Source organism: Heptranchias perlo, chromosome 1, assembly GCF_035084215.1.
Source record: "Heptranchias perlo isolate sHepPer1 chromosome 1, sHepPer1.hap1, whole genome shotgun sequence".
Taxonomy (NCBI): Eukaryota; Metazoa; Chordata; class Chondrichthyes; order Hexanchiformes; family Hexanchidae; genus Heptranchias; species Heptranchias perlo.
In genome coordinates, this window is record NC_090325.1 from 39,142,184 (window position 1) to 39,169,450 (window position 27,267).

The following is a 27,267-nucleotide window of genomic DNA, read 5'->3' on the forward strand; positions in this document are numbered from 1 at the left end:
ATGACTCCACCATCCATTTAATTAACATTGTTTCTTGAATTCTTGCACAACGTGAAGCAAGTATTTTTTTATGTAAGAACAATTTCTTTGCAGAGATGTGGAAAATGAGTCAGACAACAACATTCGGCAGATCCAGCAAGAAGCTCACAGAGTGTTTCGATCTCGTAGACACATTAGCGAAGATTTGGAACCCACAGACGGCCGGGATGGTGGAGATGTAAGTGATCAAAAAATTGTTTCTAACTTTCCAGTGCATGTGCAGTCAGTGCACCCTGATATTAACGGCACCCAGTTTGAATTGCACCTTCAAAAGGCTGATCATAGGGTAGCAGCCGAAAAAACGTCTGGGCATATACTTCCCAACTAGAATGGCTGCGAGCTTTCAGTGAATGAAAATGAAAAGAAAATTGATTGTTTAAGATCAATTAATTATTGAAAAAGAATTAATGAATTTGAGTTGTTTTCTTTGAATAAAACAGTTTAAAAGTAAATACAGATGTAGGCCTCAAATTAGTATTGTAGACTGGCCAATATTTACTTGCACTCCACACGATTCTAACAATCTGAAGACTAAGTTATTTATATGTTAAAAACAAAATGATGAGGCTTGTCAGCATTAAGATGTGAATTAAATGAGGACTTTTAATTTTAAATCATAAGTAAGTATTACTTTTCCACATACCTTGGATAATAACCTGGCACCAGTAGAATTCAGCACAGAAGAGGTGGTTGGAAATGTATGGGGGAGTGTTAAGATTGCTATTTCTGGCATCTCCTCCTTTTCAATATCTTGTATAGCAACCACATTATCCCCCAGGCAAAGGTGGTAGAAAGTCTGTTTCTAACCAACTTGACATGTCCATCGTCATTTCAGTGTGTGCATGGACAAGGGAACAATGAAGTTGCCCTACCAGAAAAAGAAAGAAAATAAAGAACGTGCATTTACATAGCGCCTTTATGACCTCAGGACATCCCAAAGCGCTTTACAGTCAAATAAGTAATTTTGAAGTGTAGTCACTGTTGTAATGTAGGAAATGCGGCAGCCAATTTGCACACAGCAAGGCCTCACAAACAGCAATGTTGCAATGACCCAAAAATCTGTTTGTGATATTGGTTGAGGGATAAATATTAGAATCATACAGCGCAGAAGGAGGCCATTCGCCCCGTCATGCCTGTGCCAGTTCTTTGAAAGAGCTATCCGATTCGTCCTATTCCCCTGCTCTTTCCCCATATGCCCTGCACTTTTTCTCTTTTTCAACTATTTACATAATTCCCAATATTGGCCGTGGGATCTTTTACATCCACCTGAGAGGGAAGACTGGGCCTTGGTTTAACGACTCAACTGAAAGACAGCGCCCTGGACAGTGCAGCGCTCCCTCAATATTGCACTGAAGTGTCAGCCTGGATTACGTGCTCAAGTCCTGGAGTGGGGCTACCACTGAGCCAAGGCTAACAAAAAAAGGAGAGAAGAGACCGGTGTCATTTAATTCACACCGTAAGCAATATCCCATATATAACTCTGACCTGATGGTTTGCATCTGAGGATGCTTGGGAATGCTAGGGAGCAAATAGGAGAGGCTCTGGCTAACATATTCCAAAATTTGTGTGAAGAAAAATTATACCAGCGACTAATGAGGGGAAAGTGTGACTTCCATCTTTGGAAAATAAGACAGGGATAATATTGGCCAGTTTGTTTCACTCTAGTCGTAGATAAGCTATTAAAATCTATAATCATAGGAAGAAGTTAGTGAAGACTTTGAGAAATGTAAGTTAATTGGAGCCAATCAGCATGGATTTGAAAAAAGCAGGCTGTGCTTTTTTGAGTTCTTTTAAGAAATAAGAGGTTTGATAAAGGAAATTCAGTGGATGGATTTTCAAAAAGCATTTAACAAGGTATCACATGAGATACATAATGAAGATATTGGCACATGGAATATTTAGATTTTCAAAAGGCATTCAATAAGGTGCCACAGAAAAGTTTGTTACACAAGATTAGGGCTCACGAGGTTGGGGGTAATATATTAGCATGGATAGAGGATTGGTTAACAGACAGAAAACAGAGAGTAGGAATAAATGCGTCATTTTCGGGTCGGCAGGTTGTAATTAGTGGGGTGCCACAAGGATCAGCTGTTCACAATATATATCATTGGCTTATATGAGGGGACCAAGTGTAATGTATCCAAGTTTGTTGAAATTAAGCTGTGAGGAGGATGCAAAGAGGCTGCAAATGGATATAAACAGGTTAAGTGAGTGGCCAAGAAGGTGGCAGATGGAGAATAATATGGGGAAATGTGAGGTTATTCACTTTGGTAGGAAGAATAGAAAAATAGAATTTTTTAAATGGTGAGAAACTATTAAATGTTGGTGATCAGAGGGATGTTTGGGTGTCCTTGTACACGAAGCATAAAGTTAACATGCAGGGTACAGTAAGCGTTAGGAAGGCAAATGGTATGTTGGTCTTTATTGCAAGAGGATTGGGGTATAAGAGTAAAAAGGTCTTGCTACAATTATATAAGGCTCTGGTGAGACCACACCTGGAGTACTGTGTACACTTTTGGTCTCCATACGTAAGGAAGGATATACTTGCCTTAGAGGAGGTGCAGTGAATGTTCACTAGATTAATTCCTGGGATATGAGGGTTGTCCTCATATCCCAGGAATTAATCTAGTGAACATAAAGAAGAGAGAGAGTAGAATGAGCCTATATTCTCTGGAGTTCAGAAGAATGAAAGGTGATCGCATTGAAATGTATAAAATTCTTAGAGGGCTTGATGGTAAATGCTGAGAGGCTGTTTCCCCTGGCTGGAGAGTCTAGGACTAGAGGTCATAGTCTCAAGATAAGGGGTCAACCATTTAGGACTGAGATGAGGCATTTCTTCACTCAGAGGGTTGTGAATCTTTGGAACTCTCTACCCCAGCGGGCTCTGGATGCTCAGTCATTTCGTATATTCAAGACTGACATCGATAGATTTTTGGACACTAAGGGAATCGAGGGATAGGATGGAAAAGTGGCGTTGAGGTCGAAGATCAGCCATGATCTTATTGAATGGCGGAGCAGGCTCGAGGGGCCATGTGGTGTGGCCTGCTCCTGCTCCTATTTCTTATGTTCTTAACAGAAATGTAGCCACATAAATAGAGGTAATTGGAGGGCAGAAAGCAAAGATTATGTGTGAAAGCAAGTTTCTTGTACTAGAAAGATATGGTGCAAATTTTCCACAGGGTCTGTGTTGGGTTCACTCTTTACCAATTGCGGGGAAAGTGTCAAAGATTTCACCAATTTGAGGGCATGGCAAATTGTGGCAAATAGTGACAAAGAATGTGCAAGATTATGCCAGCACGATGGGCTAATACTTCACATTTTTCTTCATTGAATTGTAATACAGTCTTGAAATAAGAATTCACTAAGGAAATGCACTTCAACTGTTCAAGATTAGAAATGGAGTCGAGGAGTGGAGGGACCATATTGTGCAGATACACAAGTCATTAAAGGTAGCAAGATAATGTTGAACTTGTACAAGACTTTAAACCAAATTTGGAGCACCAAGTATAGTTTTGGGCATTCCATTAAAGGAAGAATATATAAAAGCTATGGAAAAGGTACATTGTAGTTTCATTGGAATGTTATCAAGTTATGAAGAGAGATTTGAAAACTTAAAGTTCTTTTTCACTGGAGTTGAGAAGGTTATAGAATGATCTGAAATAACTTTAATGTTATGATGAGGTGATTAATTGTTTCCTCTGATTGGCAAGATAGTACAAGAGACATTCAGATTTTACTTTTTTTTTCTGTTGAGTTGTGGGTGGAATTGGCATGGCACCATTTATTGCCCATCCCTACTTGCCCTGAGGGTATTGAGAGTCAAGTATATCGTGCAGGACTGAAGTCACATGTCGACCAGACTAGGTCGGGTCAAGATCCCTTCCCTGAAGGATATTATCGAACCAGTTGGGCATCTACCACATTGCAATAGCTTTCATATTCACTTTTTCTGGTCCCAGCCCCAAATTACCAGATTGATTGAATTCTATTTTGCAACTTGCTACGTTGGAATTTGAACACTCAATATTTGGGTTGCTCGTCCATTATCATAATAGCAAGGCTACCATCTCTCAACACAAAAAGAATTAGAGTTACACAGAGAATGATTAGAATGAGGAATTCTTTTGCACAAACCCACTGTTGAAGTACAGTCATAAATATTTTGCATAGGAAATTGGATATTTGCTTGAAGAGAAATAATAGATTATGGTGAATGAGCTGAGGACTTTTTTGGAATTCATTTTCGGGATGTGGGCATCGGTGGCAAGACCGATATTTATTGTCCATCTCTAGTTGCCCTTGAGAAGGTGGTGGGCCTTTTTGAATGACTGGCAATCCCATGATTTTTATCCAGCAACGACGAAGGAATGATATGTGTCCAACTCGGGATCATGTGTGATTTAGAGGTGTTGGTGTCCCCATGGTGTCCCCTGCTGCTCTTGACCTTCTTGGTGGTGGAGGACAAGAGTTTAGGAAGAGCTGTCGAAGAAGCCTTGGCGAGTTGCTGCAGTGCATCGTGTAGATAGGACATACTGCAGCTACGGTACGCCAGTGGTTGAGGGGGTGGATGCTTAGGCTAATGGATGAGGTGTCATTCAAGCAGATTGCTTTTTCGTGGTTGGTGTTAAGCTTCTCAAGTGTTGTTGCAACTGCACCCAAGTGGAGAGTATTCCATCACACTCCTGACTTGTGTCTTGTAGGTGGTGGGGAGGCTTTGGGGAGTCAGGAGGCAAGCCACTTACTGAAGAATATTCAGCCTCTTATCTGCTCTAGAAGTCATGGCATTTATGTGATGAAATTTACAAGATTAAGATTGATAGATTTTTGTTATGTAAGGGTATTAAGGGATAGGCAGGTAAATGGAGTTTGAGGAATGGGAGGTTGAAGATGGGGTGGTAATTTGCAATGTCAGAGGGATGATGGCAGTTTTAAAAGGTAGGGGACAGTACCCAAGGAGAGGGAACTATTTAAAATCCATGTCAAGATAGCCTAAATCACAGCAGGGTGATACCAAGTCATCAACTTTCCAAAGTCTTGGGGATCATGATGGAACTTATATCACATCCAGTAAGCTTACAAGGATTTTTATTCGACTCCTAGGTAATCCTACATTAGCAGCCATTATGAATTCAAGTTGCCCTCTGGCTTGTTGGAAGGTTGGCTCGTTTATCGGACCAATCTTTGACAGAGTACAAGAGAAATATCTTGATTATAACTTAAAAAAAAACATAACACCCAGATGGCCCTTGGTGCCTCTTTAGATTCCCGCTAGAAGCTATGATGCACTAATCATGATGGAATAAGTTGCCCGATTCCTCTCCACACCCACCTCCCCAATCCCAACTTCTGGAGGTCACCATACCTCTGCGCAGCTTTCCCCAGCTCAGCATAGATCAAATCAGGAACTGAATCGATTGGGGATTAAACCGACATATTCTCGCTGCATTGCTTTGAGTATTCATGTTTTAAAGCAGAGTGCCACTTTCCCACTAATGACTTAGTGCTTATGGCTGGAAAAATGTTGTTGTATAGAATGTTATTGTTTGGACAAAAATGCTAACTGTGTACAGATATGTACTCTGTATAAATGCAATGCAATTTTTCTTTAAATTATATGTGCTCAGACACGTATTTAGTTCTTTAAGAAAGTCACTTGGAAAATGTAGACTGTATTTGTCATAAGAAAACGCTGTTGATTTGTTTGGATGTGCAGCCATGGGAAACCATCTCTGAAGAATCGATTCTTGATGGTGATCAACTTTTCCAACCTTTGCCATCTCCTTCCACTCCACCAAGCACATCTGAGAGCAGTCCACCAGATCTTTCCGATGAACTCAATATCAGACTGCAAGTTGCTGCAGAGTCGAATGGAGAACAAATTGGTCCGCCTCCTGTGAGTATGACTGCTTCAGCAATAGTGATATGTCTTAATCTATTACAACTTCATTTATTGCCAGATTATTGACTCCATTTTTACTTTTATGTGGTATGACTTGTTGATCCACATTGTTCTCTTAATATAATTTCTCCTAGTCTTCCAATGGACAGAAAATCAGGGCCTGTGCACCCATGATTTCCCATAACATGCTCCTTGCAAGTGCCACTCCTGGCTGGAACCATCTCCATGTAATTTAAAAGTACAGTGAAAGGTGCTGATAATCCTGCTTGAGTCTTGAACAATAATCTAAAGTGTACTTAAACAAATTTGAGTCAAGGTCTTTGTTCAGATCTTTCAAGTTAACTGCAGATGTGCATATGTTCAAGTTCCCATTTTTGATATTACATCTCTCTGAAGCTAATGACACAGAACAAGAGTCATTAACATCCAGTATTTCTGTTTTGTTTGAAAGCATTGCTCTGTCGTAAAATAATTTGTAATTTTGTCAAGAAACAGCCGTAGTATTGCATTACAGGTTCAACTCAAGTAGTTTGCAAATGTTGTATGAGCCACAAGCATCTGACAGCCTTCAACACACTGTCAAATCATTTTTTGCTTCTTCATGATAATGTACAGTTTTCTACTATTCAATTTTTGTGAGCTTTCCTGTTGTTGTAAATTTCATTTTCTGTTAGTACCACCTTTTTATAATGTAGGCCATTTAAGTAGAACAGTGGATTTTACTAAAGCACCACATTTTTTAATGTACTATGATTATTTTTGGTAGTTTTAATGTGAGCATATTGAAAATAAAGGCCAGTGTCTTGATGGCCCAAGAAGGTCCCATGTACAGTCCTAGTCAGCACTGATCTCAGCTGGGGCAGCAGTAGGGCTGCTGCAAATACCCATTTATCGGACCTTGGGATAAGGAAATTAAGCTAGGACATCTACTGCTGATCATTGTCCAGTGGTTCTGATAGAAAGTGTGCATATTGGGTGAGGAGAGAATCAGACTTGGCAGTGATATCCACCCAATATTGTTTCTCTTGCCAACTTTCTCCTTTCTCCTTTCCCCTCCTCTGCTGAGGATTGATTTCTTGCTGTGTCACCAAAATGTACATTATTCATGGATAAGCCTGATGGTGAGTGTCAGCAGGCAAGCTAGATTTTGTTCTTGCCTGATGCCAACATGCAAGCACCTCCTGCAGGAGCCACTGATTAGTAATCAGGGGCAGAAAACTTGCCAAATTCTGCATACCCAGTTCAAGGGTGTTGCTGCCAATTATTATACCTTTACCACTGCCCAACTGAAATCGAATAATTCGACACAGGCTAGAAGTTAAATCTGGGACACTCTGGGTCTATATGGCTCAGGTATCCACTAAGGGTTAAGTAACCTTTTAGCACCGATTAGGCTAACATTTGAAGTATCACCACTTGATCAAGGCATTTGTGGAACCAGATCCCAGTTTGAAACTGCACTTTCAATTGAGGGGGGAGTGACTTGTCAGGGTGGACAAAAAGGTCAAACTTTATTCCTGTAGTGTCGTCTATAGAATACAGACAACAGCTCAGTGAAAATGGCTGTTCCTTGCATTTTGTTTTTCCCCTCCCAATTGGTTCCCCTCCTTGAGTCGGAATACAGTTCCAACCACCCTCAAGTGCTTTGCCCAAATAGCAGTTCTTCAAATTGAAGGATGCATCTTGTCAACTGAAAGTAAATAAACTACCAAGTGACACTGACTGCCTAACTTGCAAGAGGTAGATGTATAACTGAGTTTTTTGTATTGGAAATCATATTTTGAAAATCACTTTAGAATGGCCAATACCTGAAACTTTTTTTGAAGGTTTTGAAAGGTGCAAATGGTTATGCTGCCACAAATATGGTTATAGTTGATTTCTTAATTCTAAGAGAGTGACTTAGATTGCAGGGTGCAGTCATTTGTTGTCGCTCTGAAAAGCCAGTTTCAATAGCAAGAGCTAGTTTTGTGCTACCAATATTTACATCACTGTCCATATAAAAGTGAAATTAACATATTATTCAAATCCACTTTCATTTATTAGCAGAAGGTACTTGGTAGATCATCTATAGTAAGTACATACTGATCAGAAGTAGAGTGAAATAGATCAGAAGATTGTAATTTTTCTTCACTTCTAGATGTGGATTTAAGCTTAGTATTGATCATACAGAAATGAGCCTTTCTGCCTGCCTCTCCTTTTGATTTTGTGATTGTACTAAAATTTAAGTGTTGCAATCAAATACATTGCTGCAGTAGAAAAATATGATGTCAATTGTGTAGTGAGATAGGTAATTTATAAGCCCAGTTACAACTGAAGCAATACTTAAAAAAAATTGTCTTAATAAAAATGGACATTATTTTTTTACACTTCTCAGAGTGAATCTCTTGCAAGGATACGTTCCTATAGTGTGACAGATGGTGTTGGAGAACAAGCTCAAGCATCAACGGTAAATAATTTTGAGTAATTTCCAGTATGCCTCTTGTTTATCTTGATTGCTTTCACTTTGAGACTATCTTGTAAGACCTTGCTTTAACATTTTAAAATTCTTTGTTAAATGTTGATTAGATCAGTCAATATTTAACCCTTTATATCTGCATTCTTTCTCTGTGAACTAGTCCAGATGAAACTAGACTGCCACTAGGCATCTCTGCCTGCTCAGAAGAGCTGTAAAAATTCTTGTATATATAAATTTAGTTGTCCATTTAAAAAAAAGATTATTGCACTTGACTTTTCATATATATATAGACAATGGAAGTTGTGAAACAAAGACACAGTGAATATAAAGAGACACCGTATTGGGCAAATGGCTATAAGGAAAATAGAACCAGGATAGAAGAAGGAAAAGCAGAGTTATTAGTTGGTAGGTGCAGCACATCTGTTTCAAGGAGACACATGGACTTCAGAGTTGGGAAGGGAAAGACAAAGACAGCAATGTAACCAGATTACAAAATGAGTAGAAAAAGTAAGGAGCAGAAAATGCTACAAGTTAAACCTTAATTTTTAAATGGGGAGAGGAAGAGGAAATATATTTGCAAATGTATTTTTAAAATGTTTCCTGCAGTGGGACATGAAATCTGTAAATCACAGAGCATATTCTATTCTGTAAGCAGAACAGATGTTCTATGAGCGGAGGCCATGTTGTAGTCAATAGATAAATATAAATATAAATATGCTTAAATTGAGGCTGACTCACTGAAATTGAGAATTTGTTATGGTCAGGCTTTGTGGTGGAGCGGTCAGCTGAGACTCTGTTCTGCTTTTCTGACGACTATAATATTGCTTTTGGAACAAATTTGCTTTCATGCATCACAACTGTGGAGATCCATCTTCAAATATTTCCAAATCAATGCATGGTGTTAAAGTCAATAAAATAATGCCTATTTTTTCCAGATAGTTTTACAAATAAGAATGTGTTCTTTAACTAGACTTTTTAAAACTGTGCAGTTGGGTGACTTTTAGAGATGGCAGCAAGGGGAAAGACATTGGCCAGTTATTGCCTTCATTTTGGTTACAGTTCAGTGCAATGACTTTACTTTCTATGGGTTTTTAATGCTATTCTGTGGATAATCTCACTCCAATGTCAAAAAAAATGACAGAATATCTTGAACTACTTGAGTTTTAATGGAGGTTTTAGGTCTGTATTACCATAACACAAACTCCTTCTGCTGAAAATTATGCACTCGTGTAAATTTCCCTATTTTCAAGGCAACTGGTGAAGTTCCAGTGGCATCCTGGATGAGGAGATTAAATTGCCAACATTTTTCAGATGGGTGGTCACCAAATGACCTATAATGATACCTGGTGCAAATGACATGATTCATGAATTATGTCGTCATGTGTTTACATTAAAAAAGTTTGGGTGGCAAAATGTTTTTTTTTGTTAAGAGTTGCCTGAATGTTAAATTTAATATAATTTTTGAGGAATATAATTGCTATTGGAAGATTCTCTTGAGCTGGCCACTGGAATTTACCATTTTTGTAATTCACCTCTGGCTTCAGCAAATTCAGCACTCGGGTTGCTTCACCATAACTTGCATGGGGAGAACTTTTCATTATGTGCTTTCGGGCCTTTTGAGATGCATAGATTTGAAGTGCGAAGTGTGGAAGTACAACAGCAATTGAAATAATAGAGTTGTCATTTATAAAACGTGTTTAATCACCATCTATCAAACTGCATGGTAATTTTGATTAAATGTATGTATTGGACAAGGAAGTAGGAATCAACATTGTGTCTGTTCTTTTGTAACAAGTAGGACAAAGCACTCAGATGCATGGGGATACCATCACCTCCAAGTCACACACCATACTGACTTGCAGTGATATCGCCACTCCATCATCGCTGGGTCAAAATTCTGGAACTCCCTACCTAACAGCATTGTGGGAACATCTTCACCATTGCAGAGGTTCAAAAAAAGTCCCATCAGCACATTCTCAGTACAAGTAGGGATGAGCAATGGTGGCCTTGGCAGCAGTGCCCATATCCTGAGAGTGATTTTTAAAGTATTTACCTTCTGCAGTTTTAGTTTTTAACTCATTACCAACTAGTTAAACTCATGCTATCGCACACAGGGTGTGAAGACAAGCTGTATTCTTTTGGTGAAGCAAGCTTCGAGGGAGGTGAGGGGAGCAGGATGAAAGGGAGTGGGAGGAAGAGAGAATATGGGTTTGAAGAGGTTTGCCCTTTTACCCTTTGTGAAAAAGTGCTTCTTGGTTTCAATTTTAAATGGCCCAGCTCTAATTTTAAGATTATGCCCCCTTGTTCTGAATTCTTCCACCAGAAGAAATAGTGTCTCTCTATCTACCCTATCAAATCCCTTTTATCATTTTGATGACCTTGATTAGATCACCCCTCAGCCTTCTAAATGCAATGGAATACAAACCAAGTTTATGCAACCTGTCCTCATAATTTAGCCCTTTAAGCCTTAGTACCATGCTGGTGAATCTGCACTGTACCTCTCCACGGTCAATATATTCTTCCTGAGGTGTGGTGCCCAAAACTTAACGCAGTACTCCAGATGGGGCCCTGAATGGGACCAGACCTGAATGAGTCCAGCCCCCAATGAGATAAAGGCCAATATTCCATTAGCCTTTTTGATTTCTTTTTGTACCTGTGCATTAGCTTTTACCAATATGTGCACATGGACACCCAAATTCCTTTGCTCCTCCACAACTTCGAGTCTCACCATTAAGATCCAATTTGTCTTTTGGATCCAAAGTGGATGACCTCACACGGAAGTTGCACTCCATCTGCCATATTTTGCCCACTCACTTAGTCTAGAACTACAGGCAGATTCAAACTTGATGGGGAATTGCACCAAGTCACAGGCCTTTATGACTGAAAATGTAACAAAGAGCTGGGTGCTCTAAATGGGAAAGCCCTATACAGTGCTACCTACAGGCATCACCAACAATTACAAATGTAACAGGGGTGTGGACACAATTAAAATGAATAAGGGATGTTCACAGGTGATAGGACACACCAATTTTAAAAATGTATAATTGGAAGACAGTTGAAGAAAAATTATGACTGTAGAAAACTATTGTCATATCTTCCATTGGGCTTTGTTCATATCTACCATTTTGAAAATACCACTTTTACAGATTGATGAAACTGAGTCCAGAGCAATGTTTTGAGGTCTAGAAAGAAATTAAATTTTATGGTTGGCTACATGTTTAGACTTTTTTTTAAGAGGTTTTTTTTTCTCAATGGAAATATTATCTTTGCGGCTCACAAGTATTGGTAAGAAACATTAAAAACCCAGTGTAGCTTTTTGCAGAGTTTTGGGCTCATGCACTTCCTGGTACAGCCAGCCAGCTCTGAAAACTGCTGGGACTGCTGTATTAGCTCCTGGGCTGTCTGTGCCACAGTTGGTGAGAAACATTTTCAGTGCATCTTCATGGGGTGATGGATTTTAGTATTTTGTTATTGGGACACAAACAATGATTCTAAAGTTCTTGTTATGTGGCAGTTGATGTCATTTGTGTTGTACATATACCAAAACACTACTGAAAAACGAGCCAAACACTAAAGTGGCAAAAAATCCTGTTTTTTAAAAAAAAACTAAGTAAAATCAAGGCAATCTTTTTGTTTATTTTACAAAATAGATCATCTTTAAAGCCTGGGCTCTTAATTTCTCAGATGCATACCTAACTAAAGGAGGGAGGAGGCTTGTACGGAGCATAAACACCGGCATGGACCTGTTGTCCAAGTGGCCTGTTTCTGTGCAGTACACCCTATGTAATCCATGTAATAAATCATTGGTTTTTAATCTTGATGCCAAAAAAGCAGTTGGCCTAAGAATGCATTTTAAATGCTCAAAAACAGAACATGCATAACATGACCACATCTCATCAAAACTTTGAAAGCATTAGGAAATAGCCTAATTCACAAAAAAGGTGACCAATATAATTGTGATGTGGAGATGCCGGTGATGGACTGGGGTTGACAATTGTAAACAATTTTACAACACCAAGTTATAGTCCAACAATTTTTATTTGAAATCTACAAGCTTTCGGAGGCTTCCTCCTTCCTCAGGAACATTTACCTGAGGAAGGAGGAAGCCTCCGAAAGCTTGTAGATTTCAAATAAAAATTGTTGGACTATAACTTGGTGTTGTAAAATTGTTTACAATATAATTGTGTCAGCAGTAGTTCCAGCTGGTGACCTTTCTGACAGGTGAGGCACAGCTTTAGCTGCCGAACCAAGCCAGCACATTACCCTGGAAACGGGCCCTTCGCATCTGTACAATAGGTTTAATTTTTTGGTCCCTATCTATCTTTCATTACAAGAAGAAAGCAAGGTCTAAGAAAAGAGTAAGAGGGAACTCAGATGGAGAGGAAGCCAATAATCACTTTTGCAAAGCCAGCTTCTCTTCTTGAACTCATTTTTCCTGATATACACATTGTAAACCTCCATGCTTCCCTATATTCAGGCTTCCCTTTTCCTCTGTACCACCACCACCACAAAGCTCTGGCATTGATTCAGCCCACTGCTCACCTGACAGCCCTTTTTGTAATGAGTTCCCCATAGCAACTCAGCTTGTGAATGAACAAAAATCCTCCTGATTATACCAAGTGGCATAAGTGATGGGCAGCCCTGAATTTGAGTGTACTTGATTTGGGAAGTCATTAAATTGCCTGACTTATTTAAAAGAAAAAAATTGTAATGTCCCTGGCTCTTCTCTTTATTCTCACCTCTTCAGTCTCGTGTCTTTGATATCCTTAGTTGGGAGGGCAGGACTTTCCACATCCCATGGACGTAGTCAGTGTCACTTCTTGGTCTACTGATCAAGAGGTGTTCTGATGTAGTATGTGAAGAAACCTGTCCCTATTCTGTTTTCTCTCCCTCAAGGTGCCTCAGTAGAGTTCAACAAGCTCACCTCTTAGGAGAGGCCTGAATTCTTCAAGTGCAAGTCTTGAAAGTCCAGGAGTTGAGCATTGTAATTGCTGGGTTGCAGTGGTGCTCTTCTCTGATGTGTTCTACAAACATTGAAGCTAATTTAAGGAATCTTACAACACCAGGTTATAGTCCAACAGTTTTAATTGAAAATCACAAGCTTTCGGAGGCGTTCTCCTTCGTCAGGTGAGTGTCGGATTCCTTGAAAATTACCGCATATATAGTCATAGATCAATGCCTGGTGATTACAGATAATCTTTCACACTCCAGTTGGAAAGATTATCTGTAATCACCAGGCATTGTTCGATGACTATATATGCGGTAATTTTCAAGGAATCCGACACTCACCTCACGAAGGAGAAAGCCTCCGAAAGCTTGTGATTTTCAAATAAAACTGTTGGACTATAACCTGGTGTTGTAAGATTCCTTACATTTGTACACCCCAGTCCATCACCGGCATCTCCACATCATTGAAGCCAATGTCATTGTTCAACAGAATAAAAAAATATCCACTGTGAAGGCTACAACAAACCCATTAGCAGTTAATCATACTGCCTAAAAAAACCTGCTTCCTTTCACACATTTGTTTTAAACTGTTAGACCATAAAATATAATGGTACAGAAAGGAATGAAAATGAAATACACAGCTGACTGACCATTTCAGTCAAAGGAAATAAAAATTTCTTGGATTCTATCTTTGATTATTTTTGGATGTTTTGCAGAAGTACTATTGCAACCTTAAAAATCTATATTTCCCTCCGCATGAAGGACATGGGAGTTAGGTAATGTTCTGTGCTCTAGAATTTACACATAGCTTTAAAAACTAGTTTCTATTTTGTAAGCCAAAGGTAATTGAATTGACTTATCAGTGAGATAGGAAGGCTTCTGATATTTATGGCAGAATTGCTACTTTGGTATTTTCGTGGTGACGAATGCTGGCTATTCTTTTCTGTCACGTATCTGGCAACTTGGAACACCTTTTCTAGCTATTCCAGAAACTTTGACTGTGGATTGCTGTTAATACTATATTCCAAGCTTTGCTAGGTTTATTTTTGTTGGTTTTCATCTGCATCTACTAAATTGTGGTGGCTTTGACTGGCTTTACTCTGCTTATTTTGGACCAGGTGGCACCACTCAAGTTTCAGTTACTTAACTTTTTCTGCGACATTCAATTGTCACAAAGTTTCAATGAGTTTTTTTTAAAAAGGAAGTTATGGAGAATGAATTTCCCATGAGTTCAATTACAAAGTAGTTAATAGGCCACTAAGCTGAAAATTTAAGTACAGATATTGGGCTCATTGTGCCACCATGGTTACAAAACTGGTATCAACTTGAAGCATGATTTCTACTTCAAATTTCTTTCTTCTGTAGAAATGTTTCTTCAAAATAATTTCTAAAATATAAATTTTAAATTTTCACTGCCCAGTAATCAACTCTTAATTCCTAGGCCTGAATTCATCCTATTTATTGTGCTTCAAAGTTTTATTTGATAAAGTATAAAAAATTATGATTTATCAGCAGACCACCCAGTCTCGGCGACTTCGTTCTTCAACTGTTACTGGCAGTGAACAACCAAATGAACTGACGGTAATTTATTCAGTATCGAAAAATAGTATTTTTTAAACTCCAATTTTTGTTAAATAAAAGTAATTTGGTTAAAGAGTTTCACTGTCTGGACCACTTGTGAAAATCAGTTAGTTGCAAAGAATTATGATCATCCTTTTCATCCTGTTATCGGCATCATTGGTTTTAAAGGTTACTGAGTGAGCTGAATTTCAATTAGCACAGATGGTCATAGTACCTATAATGAATCAGTACCTCGAGACTATGGAGCTCACTGGCCTCTCCAAACCAGTACTGATGTTGTCAAACCTATACTTATGATGCCATAAGGGGTTGGTGTTGGAACAAAAATTGGCCAAAATAGGCAGTGCAAAACAAAGGGTTTGATCATAATACTGTATGGCTAAGCTTATGAAAGGGTTCCAACAGTCTTAAGACTCTTGAGTTTGTGTAAACTAAAATGAAGTTCTTTGGGTTTTTAATGTATTCTGAATTTATAGACATGGCAAATGTAATGTTGCTTAATGATGAAATGGTCCCAATAAAACAATGTAAATTTTATTGCATAGTTGACCTTTGTACTTGTAGTACAATGAAGAATAATTTTCTTTATTGAAGAGGTACAGCTAATATCAAGTTCTATATGAGCAAAAATTCGTACAAGAGCATAGCCTGATATGACTATGAACTGATTAGTGATTTCTGATCTATATGGAGCAAAGTCATCCATTGTCACTTAAGTGTTGCTTTCGTCCATTAGCTGATGGCAGAGGTTTCCAAACTGCAAGATTATCCGGGGTCGGGGCGTTGAGAAACAGGCTAGCCTAAACTAACAAGTGCAAATGCCACCAATGCAGCCTCACGTGGCCAGAGGAAGTGATTATGGTGCGATCTCATCACATTGTTTGAACCCTGCCAATTTATAGAAGTAGATGTTAAACCTATCAGAGCGCTGATAGGGTTGAGCTAAGTGGGGCAGATAGAAGGACATACATGGGATATGAATCTCCAAAGTGGAGCTCATCAAAAATAAGTTTGGGAATCTCATCTGGCTTGTGGCATCTGTAGATAATGATTTGTTCAGTTTGCACATGAACACTTTTAAGGGTGTACCTCAAATAGAATTGTGACTGTTGGAGTTAACACATTTTAATAGCCTAGCTGCTCGGATTGTATACCTGCCTATGTTGCTTTTATTATTCCTGTTTACCTTTACAAGCATTACTGACCAATGCAAACATCCTGTTCCAAAAGGAAGAGACACTGTACTTGATTTCACACTTAATCGGTTTCTACATCATAAAATTATGGACAGTCAGGTACACTCAATGGATGTTCAAAGTTTGGTGTTTACAAGCGAGATTATTTTTTACTTGCCATAGAGTCTGACAATTTTTAATAACACTAATTCAGTAGGTCCTTTTTGTAACTTGTCATTTTAGTTTACAATTAAGTAGTACTACAAATTGAAGGATGGGAATATGTTCCAGGGGATCAGTACTTAAAGCTCACTTTAACCTTTTAATCATAGCCTTTGGTTGGCAGTGTGTGTCTGTAATACTGACCAAAAAACATTATTATATGATCACAAGGTAATTACAGATGAGGAAGGCGATTCAGCCATTATTTATTCCTCGAGAATGATCCTAAACCACACAAGTTCACAGCACAGGAGGAGGTCATCTGGCCTATCTTATCTGTGCTGGCTCTTTGCTCGAGCAATTTTTTTTTCTTTTAATTCCCACTGCCCATCTTTATCCCCATATCCTGGCATCATCTTTCTGCATCAAACATTTATCTAGTTTTCCCTAAAAGAAGCAATTATCTCTGCCTCAAGCAACCCCTGTTGTAAAGCATTCCATCCTCCAGCAACTCTCTGTGTAAATAATGTTTTCCTATTCCTCCTTCTCACTCTTAGAAATAATTTTGAATTGATAACCCACTGTTACTAGCTCCCCAACCTGAGCAAAGTCTTTTCCTCGTCAATCTATCAAAAATCTTCATAATTTTATAAACCTATGTTAAAACTCCTCTTAGCCTTGCCTGCTCTAGTGAAAATAGCGTCAGTATCTCAAATCTTCCCTCATAACTAAAGTTTCCCATTCATGCCATCATCCTCGTAAATCTACGTTGATGCTCTCTTTGGCTTTAATGTCGTTCCTCTATTAGGGCCCCTAAAACTGCACATGCTGCTCGAACTGTGGCCTAATCAGTGTTCGATATAAATTCATCATTACTTCTTAACACTCTTACTCTATGTCCCTATTTATAAAACTCAAGATTCTATTGGCCTTTATTTATGGCTTTATCTACTTGCACTTTCAGGCAATTATATATTTGAAGCTTTGTCTCTTTCCATTAAGTGAATTCACTCGTACATTATGGGAGAGAAAACAAGGAATTGCCTCACAATTATCTACATTAAATTGCATCGCCACCTGTCTGCCCGTTCTGATAACCTGACTGTCTTCCTGAAGTCTTTCACGGTCCTGCTCACAGTTAGTCAAACCTTCCTACTTCTGTATTGTCAGAAAATTTTGATACTGTGTTCCTTGTGCCCAAGTCCAAATCATCTGTATACAGCGAGAACATAAGTAGATCCAGAACTGATCCCTGGGGTACACCACTTTCAAACCCTGTGCAGTTTGAGCATCACCCATTTACCCTAACTCTGCTTCGTGCTTTCTATTCATGCTGCTCCATTTCCGTTTACACATGTGCCTGAATTTTGTAACAGGCCTCATGAGATATGTTTGCACGCCTTCTGAAAATCGATATACACTACGTTTCCTCCTGTACTAACCTTGCAGCCACACATTTACTTTGTTAATCTTCCTTTCCTTAACCTATCTGGCATATGGCAGAAGAAACAATCTTGAGATTACCACCCTTCAGTGCCTAGCTCCTTAAACTGCCTCTGCAAGAACTCGGATGTCATTGGTTCCAAAGTAGACTATGTGTTTTGTTTCTCTCCTCTCTTTCCAGAAATGTTTTCATCCATTCTTCACCCTGTCACCAGGGAGGAAACATACCATTTGGGACTTGCAGTCACGACTGCAAAAAAAATTCTGTCTATGGAATCCCTCATCGTTGCCATGCTCCTATTCCACCTGCCCCTCACTCCCATAGGCAGCTCAGAACCACTCTCTTCTGAGTCGATGTCACTATCCAACTTTTACTTGTGCAACACAATGTGTGTACAGGATAATTCCAGTTACTCCCTGCATCTTTGAGTCCTTTCTCACTCTGCTGCCCCTGCAGATGGTCATCCACTTCTCTCTTTCTACATTATTCCTGCATCTTGTCCTGTGGGTGACCACGTTTAGGAGAGTATAATCCAGAAATCCTTCATCCACTTTGATGAAGTGGGGTGTGGCCGTTTGCTGCTTGAGCATGGAGATCTTCTGCTCCAGAGACTCAATTTTCTGACACAGCAAACATACACTGCCCCTTGAAGGGGATCCAGGATATTACATCTAGCGCATCTACACATGTCACGGGGGATCCCTATATTGGCACCCCTTTGTGTCCAACCTAAAGCAATGCAGATAGTGTTGGCTTGAACCCCCATTAGCATCAAACTTCAATTACTTGCTTCACACAAGTATTAATTATAAAATAAATTATTCCTGTCCAACTGCACCTCAAGGCTGAACTCCACACTCTTCTGGCCTCTCGCAGCTGAAAATTAAATTCTCTCTCGTCAGCTCAAATATATATTGTCTTGTCTTATGTAATAGCCCAACTGCCACAGGAGAAAACTGCCAGCTGGAGAACAGCAAATTACACCTCTTTTGAACCAATTAATTACCTATTACCACCTCACAGTTAAGACACTAAATAAATAACTTTCAAAGGCTCCTAATATTAAACTGCTAAAATTAAACTAAAACAAATTTAAACTCAAAATACAGTAAAAATATATAAATTTCAATACGTCTGTTCCCCCCCCCCCCACCCACCCATTGCAACTTCCAATTGTATCTTAAATGATTTGAGTTTTCACCTCCACTAGTCTATCTGGAGTTTATTTACATGTGTTCAAATTTTGTGTGAAGAATAATTCCCTGATATCAGTCCTAATTTCATGTGTTACTAATTTAAACCGGTGTCCCCTAATCCTGCTGTTGCAATTTGGTTTAAAGTAATATTCTGCATTTACTATTATTTTCCCCTAAGATCACCTCTCAGACCTCCTTTCCATTCAGAAAAGGACAAATTTTCCAGTCTTTCCTCATAATTGACACCTTAATACTAGTGATCAATTCCAGAGATCCAATTTATCCAGCTCTATAATGAACATAATCTGGACACTATTAAACCACCCTTTTTGTGAGGGAGTATGCCCTTCATTCATATGATACAAAAATTTTGAAATCATTGTAAAAAAAAATATAGATGCTGGAGAAATGTTGTCCTTAAGATACCTAATTATAGTTACTAAATTATTTATGAAATTTTTGTTTTCTTGGTCTAAAATAAGTTTGAAATTAATGAGATGTGTAGAGTTTTGTTAATGAAGAACTATGTTCATCTGTGCTACTAAATATGGTGACATGTCTCAGTCCCCCTTTGCAGCTATATTTTCTACTTCAAATTTGCTAATCAAAGGTAGCTTGCTAAGATGCTTTACACACAGCTTCTCCAGCAGTGATAACATGAAATTTAAATTTCCAGTTACATCATGAATAGGAAAAATAGGATGTGGGTAGCATTCCTTTGTGATGTCACTGAAATTTAGTTTCATGTATAATTGTAAAGGAAATTCATCGTTAACTTTCTGTCCTTCAGCTGCATCTGCCCAGCAGTTCTGGGGAGCTTTTGTAATACCTTTCTTGCACCTCTGAACAGGATAATTGAAAAAGCTTCTTCTCTGATTGGTGTTCCCTTTCTCCCAAATTACCTCAAACCTGTCTGTCTCCTTCACAATCTTTCTTTCTACTTTATCAGTATATTACTGTAGCTGTTATTCCTCTGAACTTTTCTCTCTCATTCTTCTGCCCATTACATTCTTCTGCATGCCTGTATCCTCACTATGTTGAAATCACAACTTATTGCACTGTGTCCCATTCTAACTTATTCTTTCGCAGGAGATCAAGGCTGTGGAACTCCTTACCTTCTTAAGTTTTCCTTTCGTCATAGAATCTACACAATTTTAAAGGCCAAATTTGGTATCATCCAACTACTACTTTAATTTATGTCAGCGTTTCTCCTGTTCTCTTCAATGTTGGTAGTTTCCAGTACAATGGGGTTTTGATCCTTCAACTATGTTTCGCAATTAGTTAAAGCGTTTTGAAACACAAAATCTGGGGTGACTGAGACACTAGTAATATTTACAAACCTAGACAAGGTTAAGGGAGATTTGGTAGAAGTGTTCAAAATTATGAGGGGGTTTTGATAGAGTAAATGGGGAGAAACTGTTTCCACCGGCAGGAGGGTCGGTAACCAGAGGACAGATTTAAGATAATTGGCAAAAATTCCAGGGGGAAATGAGAATTTTTTGACGCAATGAGTTCTGGTAATCTGGAATACACTACATGAAAAGGCGGTGGAAGCAGATTCAGCAGTAACTTTCAAAAGGGAATTGGACATATACTTGAAAAGGAGAAATTTGCAGAGCTATGGGGCAAGAGCAGGAGAGTGGAACTAATTGGATAGCTCTTTCAAAGAACTGGCACAGATACGATGGGCCGAATGGCCTCGTTCTGTGCTGTATGACTCTTTAATTCAATGTTTGAACTAAGGCTCCTGCTGCCTGTTAAGGTGGATGTGAAAGATTCCATGGCACTATTCAAAGAAGAGCTCGCAGTTCTGGTGTTGTGATCAACGTTTTCTCCTTCAGCCATAACACCATCAAAACAGATTAACTGGTCATTTAGCCCATTTGCTGTTTGTGGGACTTTGCTGTGCAAATTGGCTGCTGTGTTTGTCTATGTCACAACTGTGACTACACTCCAACAGTAAGTAATTAGCTGTGAAATGTAAATAATCAACTTTTCCCTTTAGTATTGGCAACTGTCTGTCCAACAATCTGAATTTGGAGCATTATATGAGCAGATCTTAAATGGATATAACAATTGTACAAAAGAAAATTCCCTAATTGAAATCCACAGATTGAGTAGCTAGTGCATTTTACTGTGCTGGGTTTTGAATTGGCAGAGGTACACTCAAAAGGTCATTAAAAATGCATGAGAACCTGTAACTGTCACTTCAGAAACACTGTAATTGTCAATATTGTTCTGGGCTAGTTAGATGCACCTTCAGGTCAATTTAGAACAGTTATTTTAGACTGTGAATAAGGGAAACGACAAACACTAGGGGCCCGATATTAGAATGGAGGTGGGATGGCAGCAGGGGTTGGGGGGATGGGGTGGGGGGTTGATTGGGCGTGTGGGTAACCCACCCAATAAAAAATGTCCAGGCGATCGTGATTCAATTTGTGCTACTTAACGTGGCTTCCGGGTTTGCCATCTGAAAGCTGCGCAGCGGGCGGACTGTGCACCCGCAACACAGGCTGTTAGCTGGAGGAGCTCTGTTTAAAGGGCCATTGTTCCAAAGGCTTTTGCTGGAGCAAAGACCCAAAGACCCACAGACCACAGTGGAGCAGCACAGAGGCAAGGCTGCTGCAAGGTTTAATGATGCCTCACTCCAGGTTCTACTGGACGGGGTGAGGAGGAGGAGGGATGTGTTTTACCCAGCGGACAGGAGGAAATGGCCTGCCTCTGACACCAAGAATGCCTGGCTCGAGGTGCAGAGGAGGTCACCAGCAGTAGCAACATATCCCGCACCTGGGTCCAGTGCAGGAAGCGCTTCAATGACCTAACTAGGTCAGCCAAAGTGAGTACACTTACTGATTCTCCTGCATTCCGTGTTACAAATCACCCCCACCCCCCCGCCAACTCATTCTGCACTGCCAACACTACTCTACCACATCACTCCTCACACCCACTTAAGGCTAATCCTCAACTTACCTGTACTTCCTCACCTCCCCATTAGTCACCCCACCACGACCACTCACCTAATCCTGATCCAATGTGATGGCTCTGTCTCATACTCACCCTCTGATACATCTCTTTGACGGCCAGGCTCACCCAAACCAATGCATTAATTGATTGGCCACTTCACCATCACTCACTCCCACGTCTGTTCTTTCTCCCCTTCTAGCAGAAGAGAGCGCAAAATGCACGCGAGAGGGCGAGGACTGGAGGGCGGGCCTCCACAAACACAGGTCCTCACAGACATGGAGCAGGAGGTGCTGGAGCTGAGCCACACCCTTGAGTGCCTGTCTGTCGGGGACGGCGAGACTGGCACCCCACAAACATCTGGTGACACAACCTTAACATTCATCTCACACAATATGAATTGATGTTAACATGCCTTGCCATCTTCAACACCTCAGTATGCTCATCGCAACATGACACATCTGTGATGCTTAATATTGCCTTCTGTTCTCTTACAGGGCCTTCAGTGACTGCAGTGACAGCAGAGGGCGATTCCTCAGAGGACCTGCCGGCCTCTGAGGGTGCACCGTCAAATATTAGTGTGCCATCCATCAGCTCAGATACTCACACCTTGGTGGGTCCTCGTCCTCAGTTGGTTGGGTTGGCACCTGGTGAGTCACCACACAAATGAGCACGAGCAGACACTGCTGGCAGGGGCAGCTGTGGAGAGTCCGCCTCGGTGGGAGTGCTCTTCTCCAGGCTTTGCTCAGCTAGACGCAGATGCTGAACCCTGGGGGCCATCCTTTAAAAGGAGAATAATTGAGGGATCGCAGCACGTTTGCAAGATACTGGAACAGGTGCCACGCACACTCTCCACAATAGCGCAGATGATGGAGGAGTCCAAATCCTGCATGAGTGGAATGGTGGTACAGATGCGAGAGGGAATCTCTGAGATACTGTCACAGGGAGGTGAGCAACTCTCTGAGATAGTGTCACAGGTAAGTGCGGGAATGTCTGCAATGGAGAGAAGGTTAGCCTCCGTTGAGCTTCAAACATGGCTCACAAATGAGTTCATTCAGGCCCTGACAACTGCAGTTCGGACTCAGGGTGAACAACATTCTGCCGCCTTAAACAGGCAGACAGAAACTTTACAACTGGGCTTCCACGGCATCATACATCACTCTCCAAACTATTCTCCAGCAAGGTGGTATGCTTGATGTGGGCTTGGTCCAGGAGAGGGATGCTGGCGAAAGGGTACACGGAGGTGGGGACGCCACTCAAAGTGCTCCCATGACTCACCCGTTGCCCCCTCTCAACCAGTACCAGCAATGCTGCCTCCTCTCCGGCTGGCCGAGTCTTCAGTGGCGGGTGGAGCAGTCTTTGGAGGGGCCCTCACGGGCTCCAAAACCCAGAGGGCATAGGCTAAAAGCATCTAAGAAGTCAGGGCGTGAGCATGAACAACCTGCCTCTACCTCTGCTGCAGCCACAGGGATTGTACCACATAGAAGTAGTCAGAAGAGAAAGGCACGTGTTTTGTGATCACGAAGGGTATGCACAAGGGCGTTTGACAGACTGTCATGTTTTTCATTTATATTTAGTTTTTGTTAAAGTGACATTATAATTTTATGATTGCCACCACTGCTGCCACGTCTTGCCCATTCTTGACTCGCTTTTGTGATAGGGCCCTTTCATGAGGTTCACCATGAACAGCGACACTTGATGCCACCCATTGGGTGACTTTACAGTGGTGTATGTGCACGCAACTGAGAGACCCTGATGATGTCCCCGGTGACACCCTGGAATGATCTGGAGGCGAAGAAGTTGAGGGCAGTGGTGACTTTGACAGCGACGGGTAACAAGATGCCGCTCGGTCCAGCCGGGAGCACCTCAGCATGAAGAAGGCTGCAGATATCTGCAACTACCTGGTGAATCACTCTGAGCCTTTGTGTGCACCGCTCCTCAGAGAGGTCCAGGAAGCTGAGCCTTGGTTTGTAGACCCTGTAGCGAGGGTAGTGCCTCCTGCAGCGTTGCTCCCTCTGTTGCCCTCTATGCTCTTGTGCAGGTGCCTGTGGCACAGCACTGTGTTGTGGCGCTGCAGGTGGCGGAAGTGCCCGCCGAGGCTGGTGATGTTGCTTGTCCTCAGATGTAGTGGCGAATGCAGCCCCCCCCCCCCATCCTGATTGTGTGAGTTTGAGGGGGTCCGAAAAGTTGTTAAATATGTGTGAACAGAAGAACTGTGAGTGGAAAATAAGAATTTTTGGTGAAAACACAAAGACCTTGCAGCCAAAGATTTGTGTTAAAGAACTGAGTGCCCTGCAGCAAGAACTCACCTTTTCTCCCCATCTGTCAAACAAGCATTTGAATGTCTCACTGGCTGCTGGCTGAAACACGTCTGGTAGAACATGGAGTGTTTGCCACAGCATGGGAAACACGCTGAAGATGTGTCAAAATCGGACCCCTGCCTTAATGTGGACAAAATTAAGGACTTTAAGTATCTAAATAAGTGTCTTAACTATCATCCCGCTGGCTTTAATTGCCGGTGGGACTTCCACATTCGGGAGGAGCGCGAGCGCACCCAGACGGGTCAATGGGGAACCAGCAAGTCTGCGGGTTGGAGCCGGGTTCTGAACCCGAGCGGCATTTCTGCGATTTTCGGAGCCCCCAACACACCCGCAATTTAATTGTAAAATTGACCTCTAGAAATGTGAAATATTAAAAAAAAATCTAAATGCTGATTGGGCACAGCAAGTCGATAATCATGGAATTTTACCGCACAGAAGGAGGCCTTTTGGGCCATCGAATCTGTGCTGGTTCGATGAAAGAGCTATCCACTTAGTCCCATTTTTTTGTACTTTGACTGCACCCTTTCCATTTTTTTATTTTTCAAATATTTATCCACTTCCCATTTTTAAGTTATTATTGGAAAGAGAAAGAGGTTGAAGTATCAAGTGTGACTGTTCATCAAAACTGGCACATTCAGGCAACTGAGGTCTCTTGTTTAAGACCACAAGAACAAGTTAGGACAAACCCAAGAAAACAAAGTGGGGGATGCGAATAAGAGGTTATGTTGAAGAGTTCAAATCTAATATTTTCACAAATAAGCAGCTAAAGGGGCTTGCCAGCCTGGAAACTGATCTTTTAAGCCATCATCTATATCAAAAAATAGTTTTTCTTGGGTTTTCGTGAAGAGATGCGTGTGTCCTTTGGTTTTGGGTTATGTAAAATGCTATAATTCATTGTTCATTCAGCTCTGATAGTTAAGCATACGCTTTAAACTTATATATTGACTGGAAAGCTAACTTAAATTTAATCATCTTGCACAAGCAGTCATCTGCAGCCTACATGCTCACAACACCTGGCTTGCCACCAGGATGGGAAGAGCGGAAAGATGCAAAGGGACGTTCCTATTATGTAAACCATAACAACAGATCTACTACTTGGACTCGCCCAATTGTGCAGGTACGAAGACTGTCCTAACACTCCACAGAACAAGACCACATTGAGATAACAAGCCTTTGATTTTTTTTTCCAGAGCTTCTGTGCTGGTTCAGTCGGATTTGTGCTGCTTTCTGTGTGCAAGTTAATTTTCTAATGTACAGCATTGTAAATCATGCCAAAAACAGTATCTTTAAAAAATAGTTGCCCTGCATGTATAGTGATCTGAATGATGTTACCTCTGAGCATATTGACACTGCAGAACAGTGTGTGTAAAGCCACTGCTTTGCACTATAACTATAACTACATTTCAAGTGGAAAACTGAGAACTGTATTGGTTGAATAAGATGTTCTGACTGTTTTCAATTCAGTTAAGAATGTAACGTATAAAATCTTCCAAGCAGATAACTTTGTATTATTTGAATATTTGTTTTTTTTTGTTAGTTTAAACCACCAGTTGTCTTGTGCATGTTACACAGTGGGCAACTGATGTTTAAGGGATAACAGATCTAGAGTTTGCTTCTTGTTAACGATTACAGTTGTGGGAAAAATAATTAAAAACACTAAGAAATCTGAAAAGCCAATTGGAATGGAATTTTCAGATAGTTGATTGTGCTGCTGAGTGGACCTCTCAGGTAATTTTCCATTTTTTGGGTGTAGCAACTCGAGGAGCAAAGTATTAATACACCGCTGTGAAAAGGTTCCGTGAAAGTTGTAGATGTGCTCGATGCCCATAATTTACAACAGAATTCAGTGAGATAAGTTTTGTAATTAAATATTTTGTAATTAAAATAATCACCAGCATTGTTTTTAATCGAAATCACAGTATAAGTACCCAACTGCTTTATTGCAAATATAATTTTCCTTATTATCTCAGGTGTGATAAAATGATTCTCAATGTTCATTTAAGGAGTCAAATTTGCTCCACAAAAAATTCTGCTGCAGCCTATTCAGCATCATTTTTCTGGATCAAAATCCTGGAACACTCTACCGAACAGTATTGTGGGAACACCTTCACCATACAGATTGCAGCAGTCTCGAGGGCAACTAGGGATGGTCCATAAATGCTAGCCTTGCCAACAATGCCCACATCCCAAGAATTATTTTTTTTTTAAAAGAAGAAAAATACAATAAATTTAATACTGGCTACATGTATGAAATCAAATTGCTGTGAAACTACTGAAATCTGAACTTTTGGCAATTTTTTAACTTTAGAATTTTAACGACTATATGTGTTTTATAAATCAGAAGCGTGGATTGTATGGGATTTTCAAGCTTTAACTTGTAAACAATTCAATAGCATTTATAATACTGCTGTAACCTAAATTTCAAAGCAGGACTTCCTGAGCCACCTACTAACTTATTCTTCTTCATACTACCAGCATGCGGACGATGGTGCACCAGGTCCAACAGCCAGCAACAGTCTTTTAAGCGAGCCTCAGATAAGGCGGCCTCGCAGTCTCAGCTCACCCACAGTTACCTTATCAACCCCAATGGAGGTGAGGGTTGAGCGTCTTCCGCTCCCTACAAAACTCTCAATCACCTTAACATTTCATTCTTTCCTTTCTTCCTTCACTACCTAGTTTCTTCAGCCAGTGCAACCTTTCATTCAACTGTTTTTCTCAGCTAATCCACTTACTAATCTTTACCTATAATAATGATTATCTTTCTTCCTTTGTAAAACAGCTCTTGCATGTACTGTCTCTCATAATGAAAACTTTTGTGATCTTTAAGAAAAATTGTTATAATGAGTATTCTCAGTGAACTGTGCTTATGTTCTATATAGTAGTCAACCAGTGTCTAGTTACTAAAACTATGACCGTGCTTGTATTAGCTGTCGATGCATTGGGTTTCTGGAGTTTACATTTGCTTTTGTCCCTTCTCATGTTTAAATAGAAATTGTGTGATCATATATAATTATGTATTATTTGTAATTTAGCTTTTGGGTTTCAGATGTCAAATGTTATCACTAACAATGCATGTTCTCAGACAAT

The 27,267-nt window shown here is 40.2% G+C and overlaps 1 protein-coding gene across 16 annotated transcripts in view; it reads left to right on the plus strand.

The window, feature by feature from the left end:
* The window catches only part of nedd4l (NEDD4 like E3 ubiquitin protein ligase), a 412,625-nt gene that overhangs the window by 318,943 nt on the left and 66,415 nt on the right, over positions 1 to 27,267 (plus strand). For 7 of the 16 annotated variants that reach the window (XM_067983943.1, XM_067983954.1, XM_067983962.1 and 4 more), the window contains 6 exons: positions 94 to 217; positions 5,753 to 5,932; positions 8,313 to 8,384; positions 14,853 to 14,921; positions 25,163 to 25,297; positions 26,656 to 26,772. In XM_067983943.1, the coding sequence (XP_067840044.1) occupies positions 94 to 217; positions 5,753 to 5,932; positions 8,313 to 8,384; positions 14,853 to 14,921; positions 25,163 to 25,297; positions 26,656 to 26,772 (697 nt within the window). The remainder of the gene's footprint in view (positions 1 to 93; positions 218 to 5,752; positions 5,933 to 8,312; positions 8,385 to 14,852; positions 14,922 to 25,162; positions 25,298 to 26,655; positions 26,773 to 27,267) is intronic. The other 9 variants (XR_010962841.1, XR_010962842.1, XM_067984002.1 and 6 more) reach the window with 5 other exon arrangements.